This window comes from Felis catus, chromosome D3 (genome assembly GCF_018350175.1).
Source record: "Felis catus isolate Fca126 chromosome D3, F.catus_Fca126_mat1.0, whole genome shotgun sequence".
In the NCBI taxonomy this organism is placed as follows: Eukaryota; Metazoa; Chordata; class Mammalia; order Carnivora; family Felidae; genus Felis; species Felis catus.
This window is the reverse complement of record NC_058379.1, coordinates 22711557-22727998: the sequence shown is the minus strand read 5'-3', so window position 1 is coordinate 22727998 and position 16442 is coordinate 22711557. Positions and strand designations below refer to the sequence as shown.

The following is a 16442-nucleotide window of genomic DNA, read 5'->3' as shown; positions in this document are numbered from 1 at the left end:
ATATCACAGTAACAGTCCAATGGAGTATGCCAGGTATAAAACCTAAAACAAAACTAGCTTCTGACCTCAGGGAGTCTTTACTGTAAAAATGTACTGTCTTCAAGAAGGGAATATACTTTGTTAGATGAAATTGTCCATTATGAGGAGAAGAAAAAGACTTTCCAATATATGAATTTTATAAAAGGTACCCATGAATTTCTTTCTTCCATTTATAGGTAACATTTTTAGGATTTAAGAAATATTCTAGGTATTTATTCATACTCACTGGAAGTATAAATAAGTTCTTGATTACTGGGATAATTGAGTGGTCAGAGGTGGTGGAAAAGAAGTTACAGATAATCTCAAGTCAGAGTGAAAACAAAATGATAGTCAACTGTTGGTTATGTGGACAGAGACAAGCTTTGGGCTAGGTCCCTGGGAAAAGTCAGGGAGCTTGTTTGGAGCCACTGGAGCCAAATAGATAGGACTCAGCCCTTTACCTTCCTACTTTCTCCAGTAGAGACTAGAGTTGAGTACTTGAGAGGGCCCCACTGTGTCCTAGGTAAATCCACACCCTGTCATCTAGATAACAAAGTTTAATGTGTGTCAACATTGTATTAAAAGGATTCTGAGCTAGACATAAAGGGTTTTTAGAATACTTAGTGGGAAGTGATGCTATAAAATCTTTTCAGGAACTATTTTCAGACTAGGATGCTAATTTGTTTGCCTGAGATAGTTTGAGTCTTCCTTAAAGGGATAACTATAGTAAATAACTTTTGAAAGTTCTTTCTGATTCTTTAAATCTGGTATATTTCATATATTGAAAGAGGTCTTATTTCAATTAATATAAATAATATAACCAAACAAGATTTTTTTTCCATCTTTAGTATTTTCACAATGTCATACATGCTAATGGCTTTAGAGTCTGATGCAACTTTCTTCTGAATTTGTTCAAGGAAGATATAGCTAACATAGGCTAGTTTTAAAAAAAATAAAGGTTTTTTTTTTAATATTTATTTACTTCAAGAGACAGAGAGAGAGAGAGAGAGAGAGAGCAAGTGAGCGGGGGAGGAGCAGAGAGAGAGGGAGGGAGAGAGAAAGAATCCCAAGCAAGCTCTGTGCTGTTAGAGCAGAGCCTGATGTGGGGCTCGATCTCACAAACTGTGAGATCATGACCTGAGCCAAAATCAAGAGTTGATCACCTAACTGACTGAGCCACCCAGGTGCCCCCAAAAAACCAAGGTTAAGAAAAGAGTGAACACGATTCAACTGGATTTTTATCTTTCAAAATTAAGAATTTCTTTCACTTTTACCAATGGAAATGAAACCAGACAACTTGAGAATGAATAATTCAATTGATAGATTAAATAATACATGTGATAACATTTGTCAAGCGTATGTTTAATAGGAACTATATATACAAAGATCAGAATTTTGTGATAAACTCAGTCAATTCAAGTTCCTTCCTCAGCCAGCCAATTATATGAAAGGATTTAAGTAAGTCTAGAGAAGAGCTTACTGACAGTTTGTCACTCAGAATTCTGTTTGCTTTTATTTTATTTTATTTTATTTTATTTTATTTTATTTTATTTTATTTTACTTTTACTCTTAAAAAATTTTTTTAGGGGTGCCTGGGTGGTTCCGTCAGTTTTGTTTGTGGGTTGTGGGTTTGTGGGTTTGAGCCCCGTGTTGGGCTCTGTGCTGACGGCTCAGAGCCTGGAGCCTGCTTCGGATTCTGTGTCTCCCAGTCTCTCGGCCCCTCCCCTGCTCATGCTCTGTCTCTCTCTGTCTCTCAATAATAAATAAATGTTAAAAAAAATTTTTTTAATAAAAAAAAAATAAATTTTTAATTTTTTTTTTTTTTTTTTTTGAGAGGGAGAGAGAAAGAGCAAGCAGGGGAGGGGCAGAGAGAGTGGGAGACAAAAATCTGAAGCAGGCTCCAGGCTCCAAGCTATCAGCACAGAGCCTGACACAGGGCTCAAACCCATGAACCATGAGATTGTGACCTGAGCTGAAGTCAAACACTTAACCGACTGAGCCACCCAGGCACCCCTTATTTTTAATTTTTGAGAGAGAGAGTGCAGGACAGGGGCAGAGGGAAGACAGAATCTTAAGCAGGCTCCACGCCTAGTGTGGAGGGCTTGATCTCACAACCCTGAGAGATTATGACCTGAGCTGAAATTAAGAGTCAGATGCTTAACTGACTGAACCACACAGGTGGCCCCCCTTTTAACATTCTTAAATCCAAGTGTAACTTACATATGGAAAAACACATCATAATGATATTGCTCAATAAGTATTCACAAACTGAACATCAGGACTGGGATGAAGGTGAAGCAAGCATGGTGAGAGTAAGCACGTTCTTAAATTTTGCTCCTTAGGTAACCTGTTTGTCTCACCTTTGTCCCAGCCTACTGAATAAACGTGTGAAATCAAAACCCAGTGAAGAAACAAAATACTTTGAAGTCTTACTCTGTAGTCATTCAATAAGAATATCTCTATCCTGACTTCTATTAGCATAGATTAGTTTCTCTTGTTTTTAATTTTATAGATGTAGAATCAGAGTATGAGCCATTTGTTCTCTCAACATTATGTTGTGATATTTATCCATATTCTTGCATGTTCTCACTATTCATTCATCTGATGTTGATGGGCATTTAGATAATTTTCTGGTTTTGACTATTATGAATAGTACTGCTCTAAACATTCCGAACATGTTTCTCAATGAAATATGTACATATTTCCGGTGAGAATAGAATGGCTAGGAGCAGATTTGCTGCGTCAAGAATATGTGTGCATTTATTTTTATTTTATTTTATTTTTAAATGTTTATTTATTTTTAAGAGAGAGAGAGAAAGTGTGTGCACATGAGTGGGGGTGGGGCAGAGAGAGGGAGACAGAGGATCCAAATCAGGCTCTATGATGAGAGCAGAGCCCGATGCTGGGCTCAAACTCAACAAACGGTGAGATCATGACCTGAGCTGAAGTTGGACGCTTAACCAACTGAGCCACCCAGGTGCCCCTGCATTTAGTTTTAATAGATACTACAAAACAATTTCCAAGGTGATTGTGCTAATTTATATTCCCATCAGCAATGTATGAGAGTTGTGGTTGGCATTTTCTGTCTTAATTTTAGCCGTTCTGATGGGTGTGTAGTGGGATGCCACTGTGGTTTTAGTTTATAGTTCCCCGATGACTAATGAAGGTGAGCATCTTTTCATATGTTTATTGACCACGTTGGATATCCTCTTTGGTGAAGAGTCTTTCCAAGTTGTCATTTTTATTTATTGGGCTCTATTGGATCGATCATCTTTCATTTTTACTGATTTGTAGTTCTGCATATATATTCCATGTATAAGTCCTTTGTCAGATACATGTATTGTCAGTACCTTTGACTTTATGAGTTGCGTTTTTAGTCTCTTAAGAGTGTGCTGTGGCAAATGGTTTTTTAAAAAACTACTGTGTGCAGTTTTTTAAAAAAAATTTTTGTCTATTCAGAAGTTTAGAGATGTTCTCTATGTTCTTCTCTAAAAGGGGACATAATTACAGAAACAGAAGAGATTTTTCAATTATAAAAGCCCCCCATGAATAACTTTATACCAAAAAATATAAATATAAAATATAATGTAAATATAAATACCTTTCTCTCTCCCACTTTCAAATATTTGTATATTTTGGTATGACCTTTTTTGTTCTCTGTTTCATTCATGTTTTGTCTGGTTTGGTTTTGTCTCCCTAACTTCAAATTGATCTTTCCATCAATATATAGACATATATATCCTACAAGTGCCTCAAATTCAATATCTCCAAATAGAATTTCAACTTCTGATCAAATATGCTCTTTCTTTCCTCAGGTTCCTTACCTTGGTGTTGTAACCATCATTTTATCAAACAGCCTGACCAGGAATGTGTTCAACTTCTGTGTTCTCACTTCTCACATCCCTTTGGTTACCATTTCCATCTATTTTGCCTTTGACATATTTCTCAAGTTTGGTTCTATTGCCATTGTGCTGATTCAGGCTGTCATCCTTGCTTTCTTTGTGACTGACAGCTAAGTCTCCTTACTGAGTCTCCCTGATGTCGGCATTGCCTCTCTAATCTGTCTTCTAGAGTACCAGAGAACGAGGGTAGTAAAACTATAATAATCATTTTCAAATATTTCAAGTTCATTTCTTTTGTGTAACTTCAAAGGGCAGAAGGAGAGACAGGAAATGAAAATCACAGGGGTGAGAGGAGGTTCATTTTGAATCATTAGAAGGAAGAACTTTTTCTTTAAAATTTGAAAGCATTATTATAATGACATTCAGGTAATTTAAAAAGCAATGCAAATCTTCTAACTGCTACCATCTTATCAATAATGTTCATTTTTGTATGTTCCATCACCTCCAGTCTTTTTCCACAGATACCCATATTTGTATATGGTTTTAATCATGGTTTATATATACAATTTGTTTTACTTTTATACTTAACTTTGTAAATATGTCCCACCTTAATCTTCATATTTCTAATTTTAATGAACTTTTGTTTTATATAGGTACTTACTCTACCATTTCCCTACTTTTAAACATTTAGGTTAGTTCTTGATTTTGCTATTATAAATAGTGTTATAATAAATACTTTTGTATGTATGACAGAATTTTCCTTGTTTTTTAAGGATATGGTATCAGGAGTGAAATTTACAGAGTCTGAAATTTCCACAGCTCTTTAATGAGTATTACCAAATCATTTTCTAGAAGCTTGCCAGCTTCTCTATCTCCTCAGGATAGATTTTCTAATAATGACAATTGTTTAATAAACCTGACTGTCTTGAGAAAGGTGAACTCTTGTCACCAGCTGTGTTCATACACACACACACACACACACACACACACACACACACACACACTGTGTTCAAAATAGAGTATAGATGATGGTCTCCAGGGTGTTGCAAGAGAAAAATCATGATTTAGGGGAAAAGTTAAACTTATTTGACCTCTGAGATCCCTTTCATTCTAAGATTCTCTGGGATGTTTTTTGAATTCCTATCAAGAGCAATACCTTGCTGAGCATTGTAAAGAAGACAAAAGCATACAAAATATATTTTCTACATTTGGTAACTCTGGCTGAAGAGACAATACCTACATAATATAATGGCAAATAATAATGGAGAGTATATGAATGATAGAAATAATATTAACTAACAACAGAGCATTGTTCTCGGGGCTTTACATGTATTGTAACTTTTAATCTTCCCAGTTATTTTATGAAGTAGAGTCTATTATTACCCTGCAATGAGGAAACAGACTTAGAGAAGTTAGCACAAGACTGCATACACAATGAATAAGTAGCAGGGCCACAATTCAGATCAAGGCAATTTGACTCCAAAGCCTGTGCTGTTATGATACAGAAATAAAGATAAATTGGCACTGTGTGGGAAGGTTTCATTGAATTGGTGATTTTATGGATGAATTATATTTTAATTGGCAGATTTTAAGGCAGAGGACGTTCCAAACAAGTTGAAAAGTACAGTATAGTAGAGAACTTCTGTCTCCATGACTTGTAATTCCAATACTGAACTTTCCATACCTTTCCCTGTATTCTATGTCTTTGCTACAATCTCTACTTTTGGTAACCTCTAACTCAAAGATTTTTTTTTTTTTACGTTTCTTTATTTTTGAGAGGCAGAGAGAGACAGAGCACGAATGGGAGAGGGGCAGAGACAGAGGGAGACGCAGAATCTGAAGCAGGCTCCAGGCTCCGAGCTGTCAGCTCAGAGCCAAATGAGGGGCTCGAACCCACGAACTGTGAGATCATGACCTGAGCCAAAGTCAGACGCTCAGCTGACAGAGCCACCCAGGCACCCCTCTAACTCAAAGATTTTTAAGAACTTTCTTAAATCATAAAATTTTCTTTTAAAATAGAAAATCTACAAAATTTTGATGAAATAGCTTATACTGCTTTTTCACCAGTCATCTATAGTATAGAAGCAATTTAACATATGATCTTGTTGTGAGACTACTATAAGATGGAAAAAAATTTCTTTCACACAGTTTTCTTTTTCATCTTATTCCTTATCTCAGTCACAGAAAAAGAAATATGAAGAATTTTCATCGGTAGTTGAAATTATTCAATATTTGAATAGTACAAATATTCATTTTCTGGTATGGTCGATCCTTAAGATCCAAGGAACAATGTAAAAGTGAGATTGTAATTTGGCAGTAAATTCAGAAATGATAAAAGCACACAGGTTTGAAATTTTAAAAAATTTTAAGTTATAAGAACTCTTTTTTTTTAATTTTTAAATGTTTATTTATTTTTGAGATAGCATGCACACACACAACAAGTAGGGAAAGGGCAGAGAGAGGAAGACAGGATCCGAAGTGGCCTCCACGCTGACAGCAGAGAGCCCAATGTGAGGCTCAAACCCATAGAGCCAGGAGATCATGACCTGAGCTGAAGTCGGACGCTTAACTGACCAAGCTACCCAGGTGCCTCAAGTTATAAGAACTCTTAAAACCTAACTCCACTTGGAAAATAGAACACAGAACCCAAGTAGGAGACCAAGGAATCCTAGAACAAAACAGGGTTACATAGAACTGTCTGGAAAACCCCATCCTAAATGTGTCCTTATCATTTTATCTACCTCTGCAACACCTTCAGGATAGGTCTTCTTTCCTAATAGCAATGGTTTGGGCTTAATATCTAGCTAGTAAGGGCATACAAACACAATGGCACCTCCTACTATACTGGGAAGTTGGGCCTGTTTTCTCTGTTGTAGTTAATTGGACAGATAACAATAGATCTATATACTAGACAGAAAACCCTGGACAGGCTTCTTTAAAGAACTCGCTATCTTCTGACAATCAACACATGTTCTGGAATTGGATATGGAATCTTATTTAAATTTTATGCTGTTTAAATGCTGAGGGAAAAGTACTTCTTTCTAATAGAGTACTAAAATACCTTCTAATAATTAACTCAGGCTCCTTAAAGGATTCTAGTAATTACTGACATGTACAGACAGCTATAAAAAAAAATGGAGGGCTGGGGCGCCTGGGTGGCTCAGTCTGTTAAGCCTCCAACTTTGGCTCAGGTCATGATCCCATGGTTTGTGAGTTCGAGCCCCGTGTTGGGCTCTGTGCTGAGAGCTCGGAGCCTGGAAACTGCTTCATGTTCTCTGTCTCCCTCTGCTCTCTCTGCCCCTCCCCTGCTTGTGCTCTCTCTCTCTCTCAAAAATAAATAAATATTTTTAAAAGTGGAGGGCTAATGTTGTCCACATCTACTTTAAAGACTGATGGTCCTAGTTTATTAAACCATTATAGCTGTTTTAGAATTCATATTTGTATCAATTTTTTAGATAGGGGCCCATATGCTATAATTTTCTAATTTTCCAAGCTCCTTATGAGTCTTTGTACCTCCATGTTAGAAAGAATTGTTAGATATTCTGTACACATTTTTCTCTAGGCCTTTCCTTTGTACCTAGTAATCTTTTTTTTTTTTTTTCAACGTTTATTTATTTTTGGGACAGAGAGAGACAGAGCATGAACGGGGGAGGGGCAGAGAGAGAGGGAGACACAGAACCAGAAACAGGCTCCAGGCTCTGAGCCATCAGCCCAGAGCCTGACGCGGGGCTCGAACTCAAGGACCGCGAGATCATGACCTGGCTGAAGTCGGACGCTTAACCGACTGCGCCACCCAGGCGCCCCTGTACCTAGTAATCTTGATCTAGCATGGTATATTTTTCTCATCTGTGACACATTAATTTAACTGATGGATAAATAATTCATACAAATGATGTTTTTTGAATTTGAGCTAAAGACAGAATTTTTAAGAATATAACAGCCACAAGTATTTCTTAAAAACCAATTCAATAGTTTATCATTTTATTTAGTTACAATGAACATTTTTGGATGCATTTTATTCCTGCATGAAGCCCATTTTTTACCCTTTTATACTAACACATTTGATTAGTGAAAATGATTTGTTTTTGAGAAATTAGAATGTAAATTACATTAGCATCAAAGTAAATGGTACCATTTAAGTGTGGACTAGAAAGATATTTTCTGAGTTCCTTAGAATTTCTTTGTATTCCAGCTAGTAAATTGAAATGAGAGCCTTTTCATTCAGAATATATTTTTTCCTACTAAACTCTAAACTGAAGTTTTGCATTTTTGAGGTATAGTCTGGTGGTTTTCATAGCATCACATCTCATGAACATATATGTTTTATTTGATACAATGTAGTGTTGGCAAGGATATCTTAGATTCTTGGAAATGGAGTTGATTATTGAAAACGTTGGAGAAGGCACATTATCTACAGAAAATATTCAGACTTAAAAACCACACATCATTCTCTATCATGGAGCTATAGTCCTTTCCACAAAGTTTCTTTTTGTCAAATAGGAACATTTTTTCAATTAATTTTTGTTTTACGTTATAGAATGTAAATGTTATCCTCTATTAACCATGCAAGGAGGAATGAAAGTTGGTTGAATTTCCCACAGCCCTATAAGTCATTTCTTTTTTTTATATGACTCATTCTATAACCTATCAGAGAATTATTTCTAATGGGAAGAGCCACACTAATTATCTGTTATGTTTCACTTACATAAAGAAATAAGTATATTGATATTTATTATAGCAGAAGAAAAGTTGAGTATAGTGAGTAACCTTAGGTAGGAGCAATTTGAATGTGCTATTATTAAATCCTAGCAGTAAAATAAATAAGTTTTGTTTAAAAAAAAAAAGGCGGTGGTGGGGGAGTGGGGCTCCTGGGTGGCTCTGTCAGTTAAGAGTCTAATTCTTGATTTTGGCTCAAGTCATGATCCCACCATTTGTGGCATCAAGTCCCATGTTGGGCTCCATGCTGGAGCCTGCTTGGGATTCTCTCTCTCTCTCTCTCTCTCTCTCTCTCTCTCTCTCTCTCTCCCTCTCTCTCTCTGCCCCTCTCCCCTCAAAGTAAATAAGTAAACTTTATTTTAAAAAAGGGAGTAAGACTTAGAAATGTTCTGTTTTAAAAAAGATACTTGTGAGGGGCGCCTGGGTGGCTCAGTTTGTTGAGCATCCAACTTCGGCTCAGCTCATGATCTCATAGTTCATGAGTTCAAGCCCTGCATCGGGCTTGCTGCTGTTAGTGCGGAGCTTGCTTTGGATCCTCTGTCCCCCTCTCTGCCCCTCCCCCGCTCATATTTTCTCTGTCTCAAAAATAAATAAACACAAAAAAAGATTCTTGTGGGGCGCCTGGGTGGCTCAGTTGGTTAAGCATCCAACTCTTGATTTTGGCTTAGATCATGATCTTGGCAGATCATGAGTTCTAGCCCAGTGTCAGGCTCTGTGCTGACAGTGCGGAGCCTGCCTGGGATTGTCTCTCTCCTCTGCCCCTTTCCTGCTTTCTCTCTTTCAAAATACATAAATAAACCTAAAAAAAAGATACTTCTAATAGTCTGAAATAATACATGCTATCATACTAAAATCATTAAACTAAAACGAATATTAGGTTCTATTTAAATTGGGATTTTTTTTTCTCTTCTTGTAAGTGGCCTGAGGTGATCTCTGAAAATGGTTTGCTATTCACTTGACCCAGAAAACTCTAAAAATCATGCAAATCAGGAGGCTCAAATCTTCATGTTCACTTTAAGAACACACGTGAAACTGCCCAGGCCATCAAGGATATGCATATCTGAAAATCACCAAGTATCTGAAAGATATCACTTTGCAGAAGCAATGTGTGCCATTCAGTCACTATAATGGTGGAGTTGGTAGGTGTACCCAGGCCAAACAGTGGGATTGGACACAGAGTCAGTGGCCCAAAAAGAGTGGTGAATTTTTACTGTAGACAGTAATGCTGAACTTAAAGGTTTAGATGTAGATTCTCTGGTCATTGAGTATATCCAGGTGAACAAAGCCCCCAAGATATGGCATAGAACTCATAGTCAAGTGAGCTTTCCCTGCCACACTGAGATGATCCTTACTGAAAAAGAGCAGATTTTTCCTAAACCTGAAGAAGAGGTTGCATAGAAGAAAAAGATATCCCAGAAGAAACTCAAGAAACAAAAATTTATGGTCCAAGAGTAAACTGCATAACATAAATGCAAATAAAAGTAAAAAAAAAAATTAGGGTTTTTTTTTCAAAGTGAAGACTTTGTTGAGATTAGTTAATTGTACATTGGAAAAAAATAATGTTACTTAATTATCTAGAACTATATTCAGTTGGCCAATTTTTGTAATACTTTTTATGTGTGCTTCTAGTTTTCCATTTGAAGCCAAATTATCTATTGGTAAACAGAAAAGATTATGGTTTATAACAAATCCAGGCATCATAGGGAGAATAATTCTTTTAGCATTTATATTAGGATCTCAAAACTGAGATCGAAGACTTCAGAAGACTGGTGCTTCAGATAGTGGTAAAGAAGAACTAGAAACAGAAGTTATATGTATATACTTTATGGAGCCACAACCTCAAATTAGCTTCTTCCTGCATGATGGAGGGATCCTCCCTTGATAACCAAAGTTAGAACAAGAAGAAACTTTATACCTAATGACACATTTTTGATATTTAAACAAGTCTACATGAAGCTCATTGTGAAGAAAGTTGAAAGTAATATTCTAAAGTATTCTAGTTGTAAGCTATCAACATTTATTCAGCCAGCAGATTTATATGAAGCCTATCATGTGTGAGTCATCATACAAAGGTAGTGTGCACAAAGATAAACCAAATCCCTGATTCAAAACTGTTTAGGAAAATAAAACAAAAAAATAGCTGTGTTTTTTAAAATACATTTTTAGAGAGAGAACAAGCAAGGGAGAGGAGCAGAGGGAGAGAGAGAATCTTTTTTAAAAAAAATATTTATTTTTAAGAGAGAGGCAGAGAGAGACAGAGAATCTGAAGCAGGCTCGGAGCTGTCAGCCCAGAGCCCAACTTGGGCCCCAAACCCACAAACCGTGAGCTCATGACCTGAGCTGAAGTCGGACACTTAACTGACTGAGCCACCTAGGCACCTTGAGAGAGAGGCAGAGAGAGTGAGAAAAGAAATCTTAAGCAGGCTTCATGCTCAGTGTGGAGCCTAACTTGGGGCTCAATCCCATGCCCCTGGGATCATGACCTGAGCCGAAATTGAGAGTCAGATGCTCAACCACTGAGCAACCCAGGTGCTCCCAAATAGCTATTATATAAATAATATCACCATTCAGTAAGTGCCCACAAAGAGCTATATATACATGGTTTCAATTGATCCCAACAACAACTTTGCATAACATTTTACGGCTGAAGAAATGAAAGTTCATAGACATTAAGTAGCATGTCTAAGTTTGCCAGATTACAAACCATCAGAATCAGTATTTGAATCTAGGTGTCTCTGGCTTCAAAGCTCATACTCAATCCATTAAATCTTATATTCATTCATATGGGAGAGAATGTGAAAAATCCCACAGGACAGCAAAAATCCAATAGAATGATCAAATTCCACTTTTAGTCATGAAGAAATAATGTTAACAGACTTGCTGTCTTGCTGTGAACAGCTAGAGAACTAGGAAAAATATGTGAAGCAACTATTTTCAGATTTTAAACAACAGAAAATACAGAACTGTGATCCCTGAGAGAAGAAAAGCAGGATGAGCCTTAAAATTGGCCTGTCAGGAGGTACTCTGGGGACCACCACCACAGAGAGGGGGAAAACAAGCAGAACATGACCATCTTGCTGAGTTGAAGAAACAGATTAGAGTTTGAGAAAGCTGAAGTAGTTGGGGACAGAATATCAGAAGGAAGGGACCTATACAGAGAAAGAGCTCCAGCAGTTGGCATAGGGGTCCCCTGAGTCTTTGGTTGAATATTCAGCATCTCAAGTGTGGTTAGAAATTCTATAAGGTTGGACAAAGAAATCTGTTGGGGAATTTTCTCCCCATTCATAAGCTAGACAATTCCTAGAGTTGTCACAGCGCTGGGAAATATTCACAAAATTACCGGTTACATGGACAGACCTTGTTGAAAACCCAGAATATTCAGTAGGGACTCCAGATAGGTTACACCTTAGCAGTAGAACTAAACCAACCCTTTAGTGAAGTCCTCCAAATTCAATCTTATTAACAGCTTAAAAACAAGCCTTGAAAGGACCTGGCTTACTTGCCTGCCAAAATAAAATTCAACACTTTTTAGGGGAAAACAACCAAGTCCAAACACTCAACTATGTACAATTCTTATTGTCCAGAATCCAGTAAAACTTTATTGACATATAAAGCAGAATGAACTTTTTTAAAGTAGTATCTATGCCCAACGTGGGGCTCGAACTCACAATGCCAAGATCAGGAGTCACATGCTCTACTGACTGAGTCAGCCAGGTGCCCCCCGGCAAATGGACCCATAACCAGTGAATATCAATCAGTAGATGGGGCACCTGGGTGGCTCAGTTGGTTAAGTGTCCGACTCTTGATTTCGGCTCAGGTCGTGATCTCACAAATCGTGAGATTGAGCCCCCACATTGGGCTTTGCGGTGACAGCATGAAGCCTGCTTGGGATTCTCCCTCACTCTCTGTCGCTGCCAGTCCCTCATGCACACTTTCTCTCTCTCCGACCCACCCCCACTTGTCATGCACTCTCCCTCTCAAAATAAATAAATAAACATTAAAAAAAATCAGTCAGTAGAAGCAGACCCAGAAATGTCAGCGATGATAAATTTAGTAAATAAAGACTTTAAAACAGCTATTATACCAAGTGCAGTGATAACCTATGTTTGCACAAAAACATGTATACAGATGTTTACAGTGGCTTTATTTGTAATCTTCAAAAACTGGACAATTCAAATGTTTCTTAATGGGGTAATGGATAAACTTAAAAGGAAACAAGCTGCAAATACATGCAACAACGTGGATCAATTGCAAATGCATTATGCTGAGTGGAAGAAGCCAGAATCAAGACTACATATTGTATGATTCTGTTTACACATTTGTCTCTTTTTAAAATATATTTATTTATTTTGAGAGAGAGAGAGAGAAAGAGAGAGAATGCTTATAAGTGGGGAAGGGGCAAAGAAAGAGGGAGAGAGAGAATCCCAAGCAGTCTTTGCACTGACAGAGTGCATGCAACTCAGGACTCAATCTCACAACCATGAGATTATGACCTGAGCCAAAATCAGAAGTCAGATGCTTAACTGACAGAGACAACCAGGGACCCCTACAACATTTTTCTTTCTTTAACAACTTTATTGACATATAATTCATATACTATGCAATTTGCCCATTTAAAGTGTATGATTGAATGGTCGTTAGTATTTACACAAAATTGTGCAACCATTGCCACAGTCAATCTTAGAACATTTCATCGCCTTAAAAAGAAACCCCAAACCCTTTAGTTATCACCTCCATATTTCCCCATTTCTCCTTTCCCTCAAGTCTTGAGCAACCAGTAATATATTTTCTGACTTTATAGATTTGCCTATTCTGGATATTTCATATAAATGGAGTTGTACAATGTGTAGTATTTTGTGACTGGCTTCTTTCACTTAGCATTATGTCTTCCAGTTTCATCTATGTTGTAGCATGTATAAGTACAATAAAACCTTGGTTTGTGAGCATAATTTGTTCCAGAAACATGCTTAGAATCCAAAGCACTTGTATATCAAAGCAAATTTACCCATAGGAAATAATGGAAACTCAGATGATTCATTTCACAACCCAAAAATATTCATGTAAAAATGATTATAATACTATACTATAAAACAAAATAATAAAGAAAATACAAAATATAAAGAAAAACAAATTAACCTGCACTTACCTTTGAAAACCTTCGTGGTTAGTGTGAGGGAGACAAGAGAGAGGAGAGTTATTGTGTAAGGCGACTTTTACTATCACTAATGGAATCACTGCTGTCTATTGGCTCAATGGAATCTTTTTCTTTCAGTGCAACTAAAAGGAACCTATCCAATGATATTTACTTTTGCCTCCTTTTGAAGATTTTGTGGAAATGTGACATTGCATTGATGATCATCCACAATCCCGTAGCAAGAGAGAGAAGGACCATTGATTCAATTGTGATCATGTGATGTCGGCATCATGTACTGCTCATTTTGCAAGACATCACTCATTTTTCAAGTTAAAATGTATTATAAATGTTTGCTTGTCTTGCGGAACACTCACAGAACAAGTTACTTGCAATCCAAGGTTTTACTGTACTTCATTCCTTTTTTGTGGCTGAATACTATTCCATTGTAGGGATATACCACATATTGTTTATCCATTCATTATTGATGGACATTGGGTTGTTTATACCTTTTGACTGTTATGAATAATGCCACTATAAACATTAATGTACAAGTTCTTTTTGAACACCTATTTTCAATTCTCTTGGGTATGTACCTAAGAGTGCCATTCTTGGGTCATATGGTAACTCTATGTTTAATTATTTGAACTCCAAAACTGTCTCGTAAAGTGTCTGCATCATTTTACAATCCCACCAACAGTGTATAAGAGTTCCAATTTTCCCTATATTTTCACCAACCCTTATCATCTTACTTTTTGATTCTAGCCATTCTAACGGGTGTGAAGTAAGTGGTATATTATTGTGGTTTTGATTTGCATTTTTTAAAGTTTATTTATTTTGAGAGAGAGAAAGAGCCAGTGAGGGAGGCACAGAGAGAGAGGGAGCCAGTGTAGAACCTGATGTGGGGCTCGAACTCATGAACTGTGAGATCATGACCTGAACCAAAATCAAGAGTCAGATGCTCAACCAGCTGAACCACCCAGGTGCCCTTGATTTGCATTTTTTAGTGACAGATGTCAAGCATATTTTCATGTGCTTATTGCTCATTTATATATCTTCCATGGAGAAATGTTTATTCAGATTTTTTGCTCACTTTAAAGTTAGATTGCTTGTCTTTTTATTGTTGAGGTGTAAGAATTATTTATTTTTTTCTGGGTCTAATTCCTTATGAGATATGTGACCTGCAAATATTTTCTCCCATTCTATGGGTTGTCTTTTCATTTTCTTGATGATGTCCTTTGAAACACAAATAGGTTTTAATTTTGATCTAGTCCAAATTATCCATTTTTATTTTGTTGCTTATGCTCATGCTTCGTGTGTGTGTGTGTGTGTGTGTGTGTGTGTGAGAGAGAGAGAGAGAGAGACAGAGACAGAGACAGAGACAGAGACAGACACAGACACAGAGAGAGAGAGAGAGAGACAGAGAGACCTAAGAATTCTTTAACAAATCCTAAGTCATGACGATTTACATCTGTATATTTACTTCTTAGAGTTTATGGTTTTAGTTTTTACATTTAGATCTTTGATTCATTTCAACTTCATTTTTTATATATGGTAGGAAGTAAGGATCTGACCTTCTTTTGTATGTGGATATCTGGTTGTCCCAACACCATTTATTCAAAAAGACTACTCTTTCCTTCTGAAATGGCCCTATTGCTCTTGTCAAAAATCAGTTTGACCATAGATACATGGCTTTATCTTTGGACTCTCAACTATATTCCATTAGTCTGTACAGCTGTCTTTGTGCCATTACCACACTGTCTTAATAACCATTATTTTGTAGTAAGTTTTCAATCAGGTGTTCTCCTAATTCATTCTTTTTTCAAGATTGTTTTGGCTAATCTGAGTCCTTTGCAATTTCATATGAATTTTAGAATCATTTAAATTTTCAAATCAGAAATTTGTCAATTTCCACAAAGAAGTCAGTTGGGATTCACATAGAGAATTCATTGATCTCTAGATCAATTTGGGGATTATTGACAGCAATACTAACTAAACCTTTTGCTCCATGAACATGGAATATTTTCCATTTATTTAGATTTTCTTTAATTTCTTTCAGGAATGTTTGTAGTTTTCAGAGGATAAGTTTTATATTTGTTTTGTTAAATTTATTCCTAAGTATTTTATTCTTTTTAGGCTATTGTGTGTATAATTGGTTTTTCTTCATTTTTTGTATTGTTCATTGCAAGTATATAGAAATGCAGTTGAATTTTGTATTTGTATCCTGCAACATTGCTATGATGGTTAATTTTATGTGTCAAGGGTATTTGGAGGGTGTTTTATGACGAAATTAGCATTTAAATCAGGGAACTTTGAGTAAGCAGACTGACCTTCATAATGTGAGTTGGCCTCATCCAATCAGTTGAAGGCCTGAATAGAACAAAAATATCCTCCCCAAGCAAGAGAGAATTCTCCGACAGACTGCCTTCAGACTTCATTTGTACTATAGGCTCTCCTGGGTCTGCAAGTTGCTGGCCTTTTGACTAAAATTGCTTCATTGGCTTTGCTGGGTCTCAAGACTGCCAGCCCATAGGGCAGATTTTAGACTTGCCAGACAGACTCCATAGTCGTATGAGCCAACTTCTTACAATAAATCTCTCTGTATACGTATACACATCCTATTCTACATTTTTCTGGAGAAGTCCTAATATACTTGCTGAACTTGTTAGTTTTAATAGTAGTGGATTCCTTAAGATTTTCTCTGTATAAGATCAAGTCATACAAATAGATAACAC

The 16442-nt window shown here is 36.7% G+C and overlaps 1 protein-coding gene across 12 annotated transcripts in view; it reads left to right on the top strand.

The window, feature by feature from the left end:
* The window catches only part of HORMAD2 (HORMA domain containing 2), a 93981-nt gene that overhangs the window by 36363 nt on the left and 41176 nt on the right, over window positions 1–16442 (top strand). For 6 of the 12 annotated variants that reach the window (XM_045041499.1, XM_045041503.1, XM_045041502.1 and 3 more), the window contains one exon: window positions 3834–4799. The exons of the other annotated variants lie outside the window; for them this stretch is intronic. In XM_045041499.1, the coding sequence (XP_044897434.1) occupies window positions 3834–4034 (201 nt within the window). In that variant the 3' untranslated portion in view covers window positions 4035–4799. Of the gene's footprint in view, window positions 1–3833; window positions 4800–16442 lie in introns of those variants that run through there. 12 annotated transcript variants of the gene reach the window in all.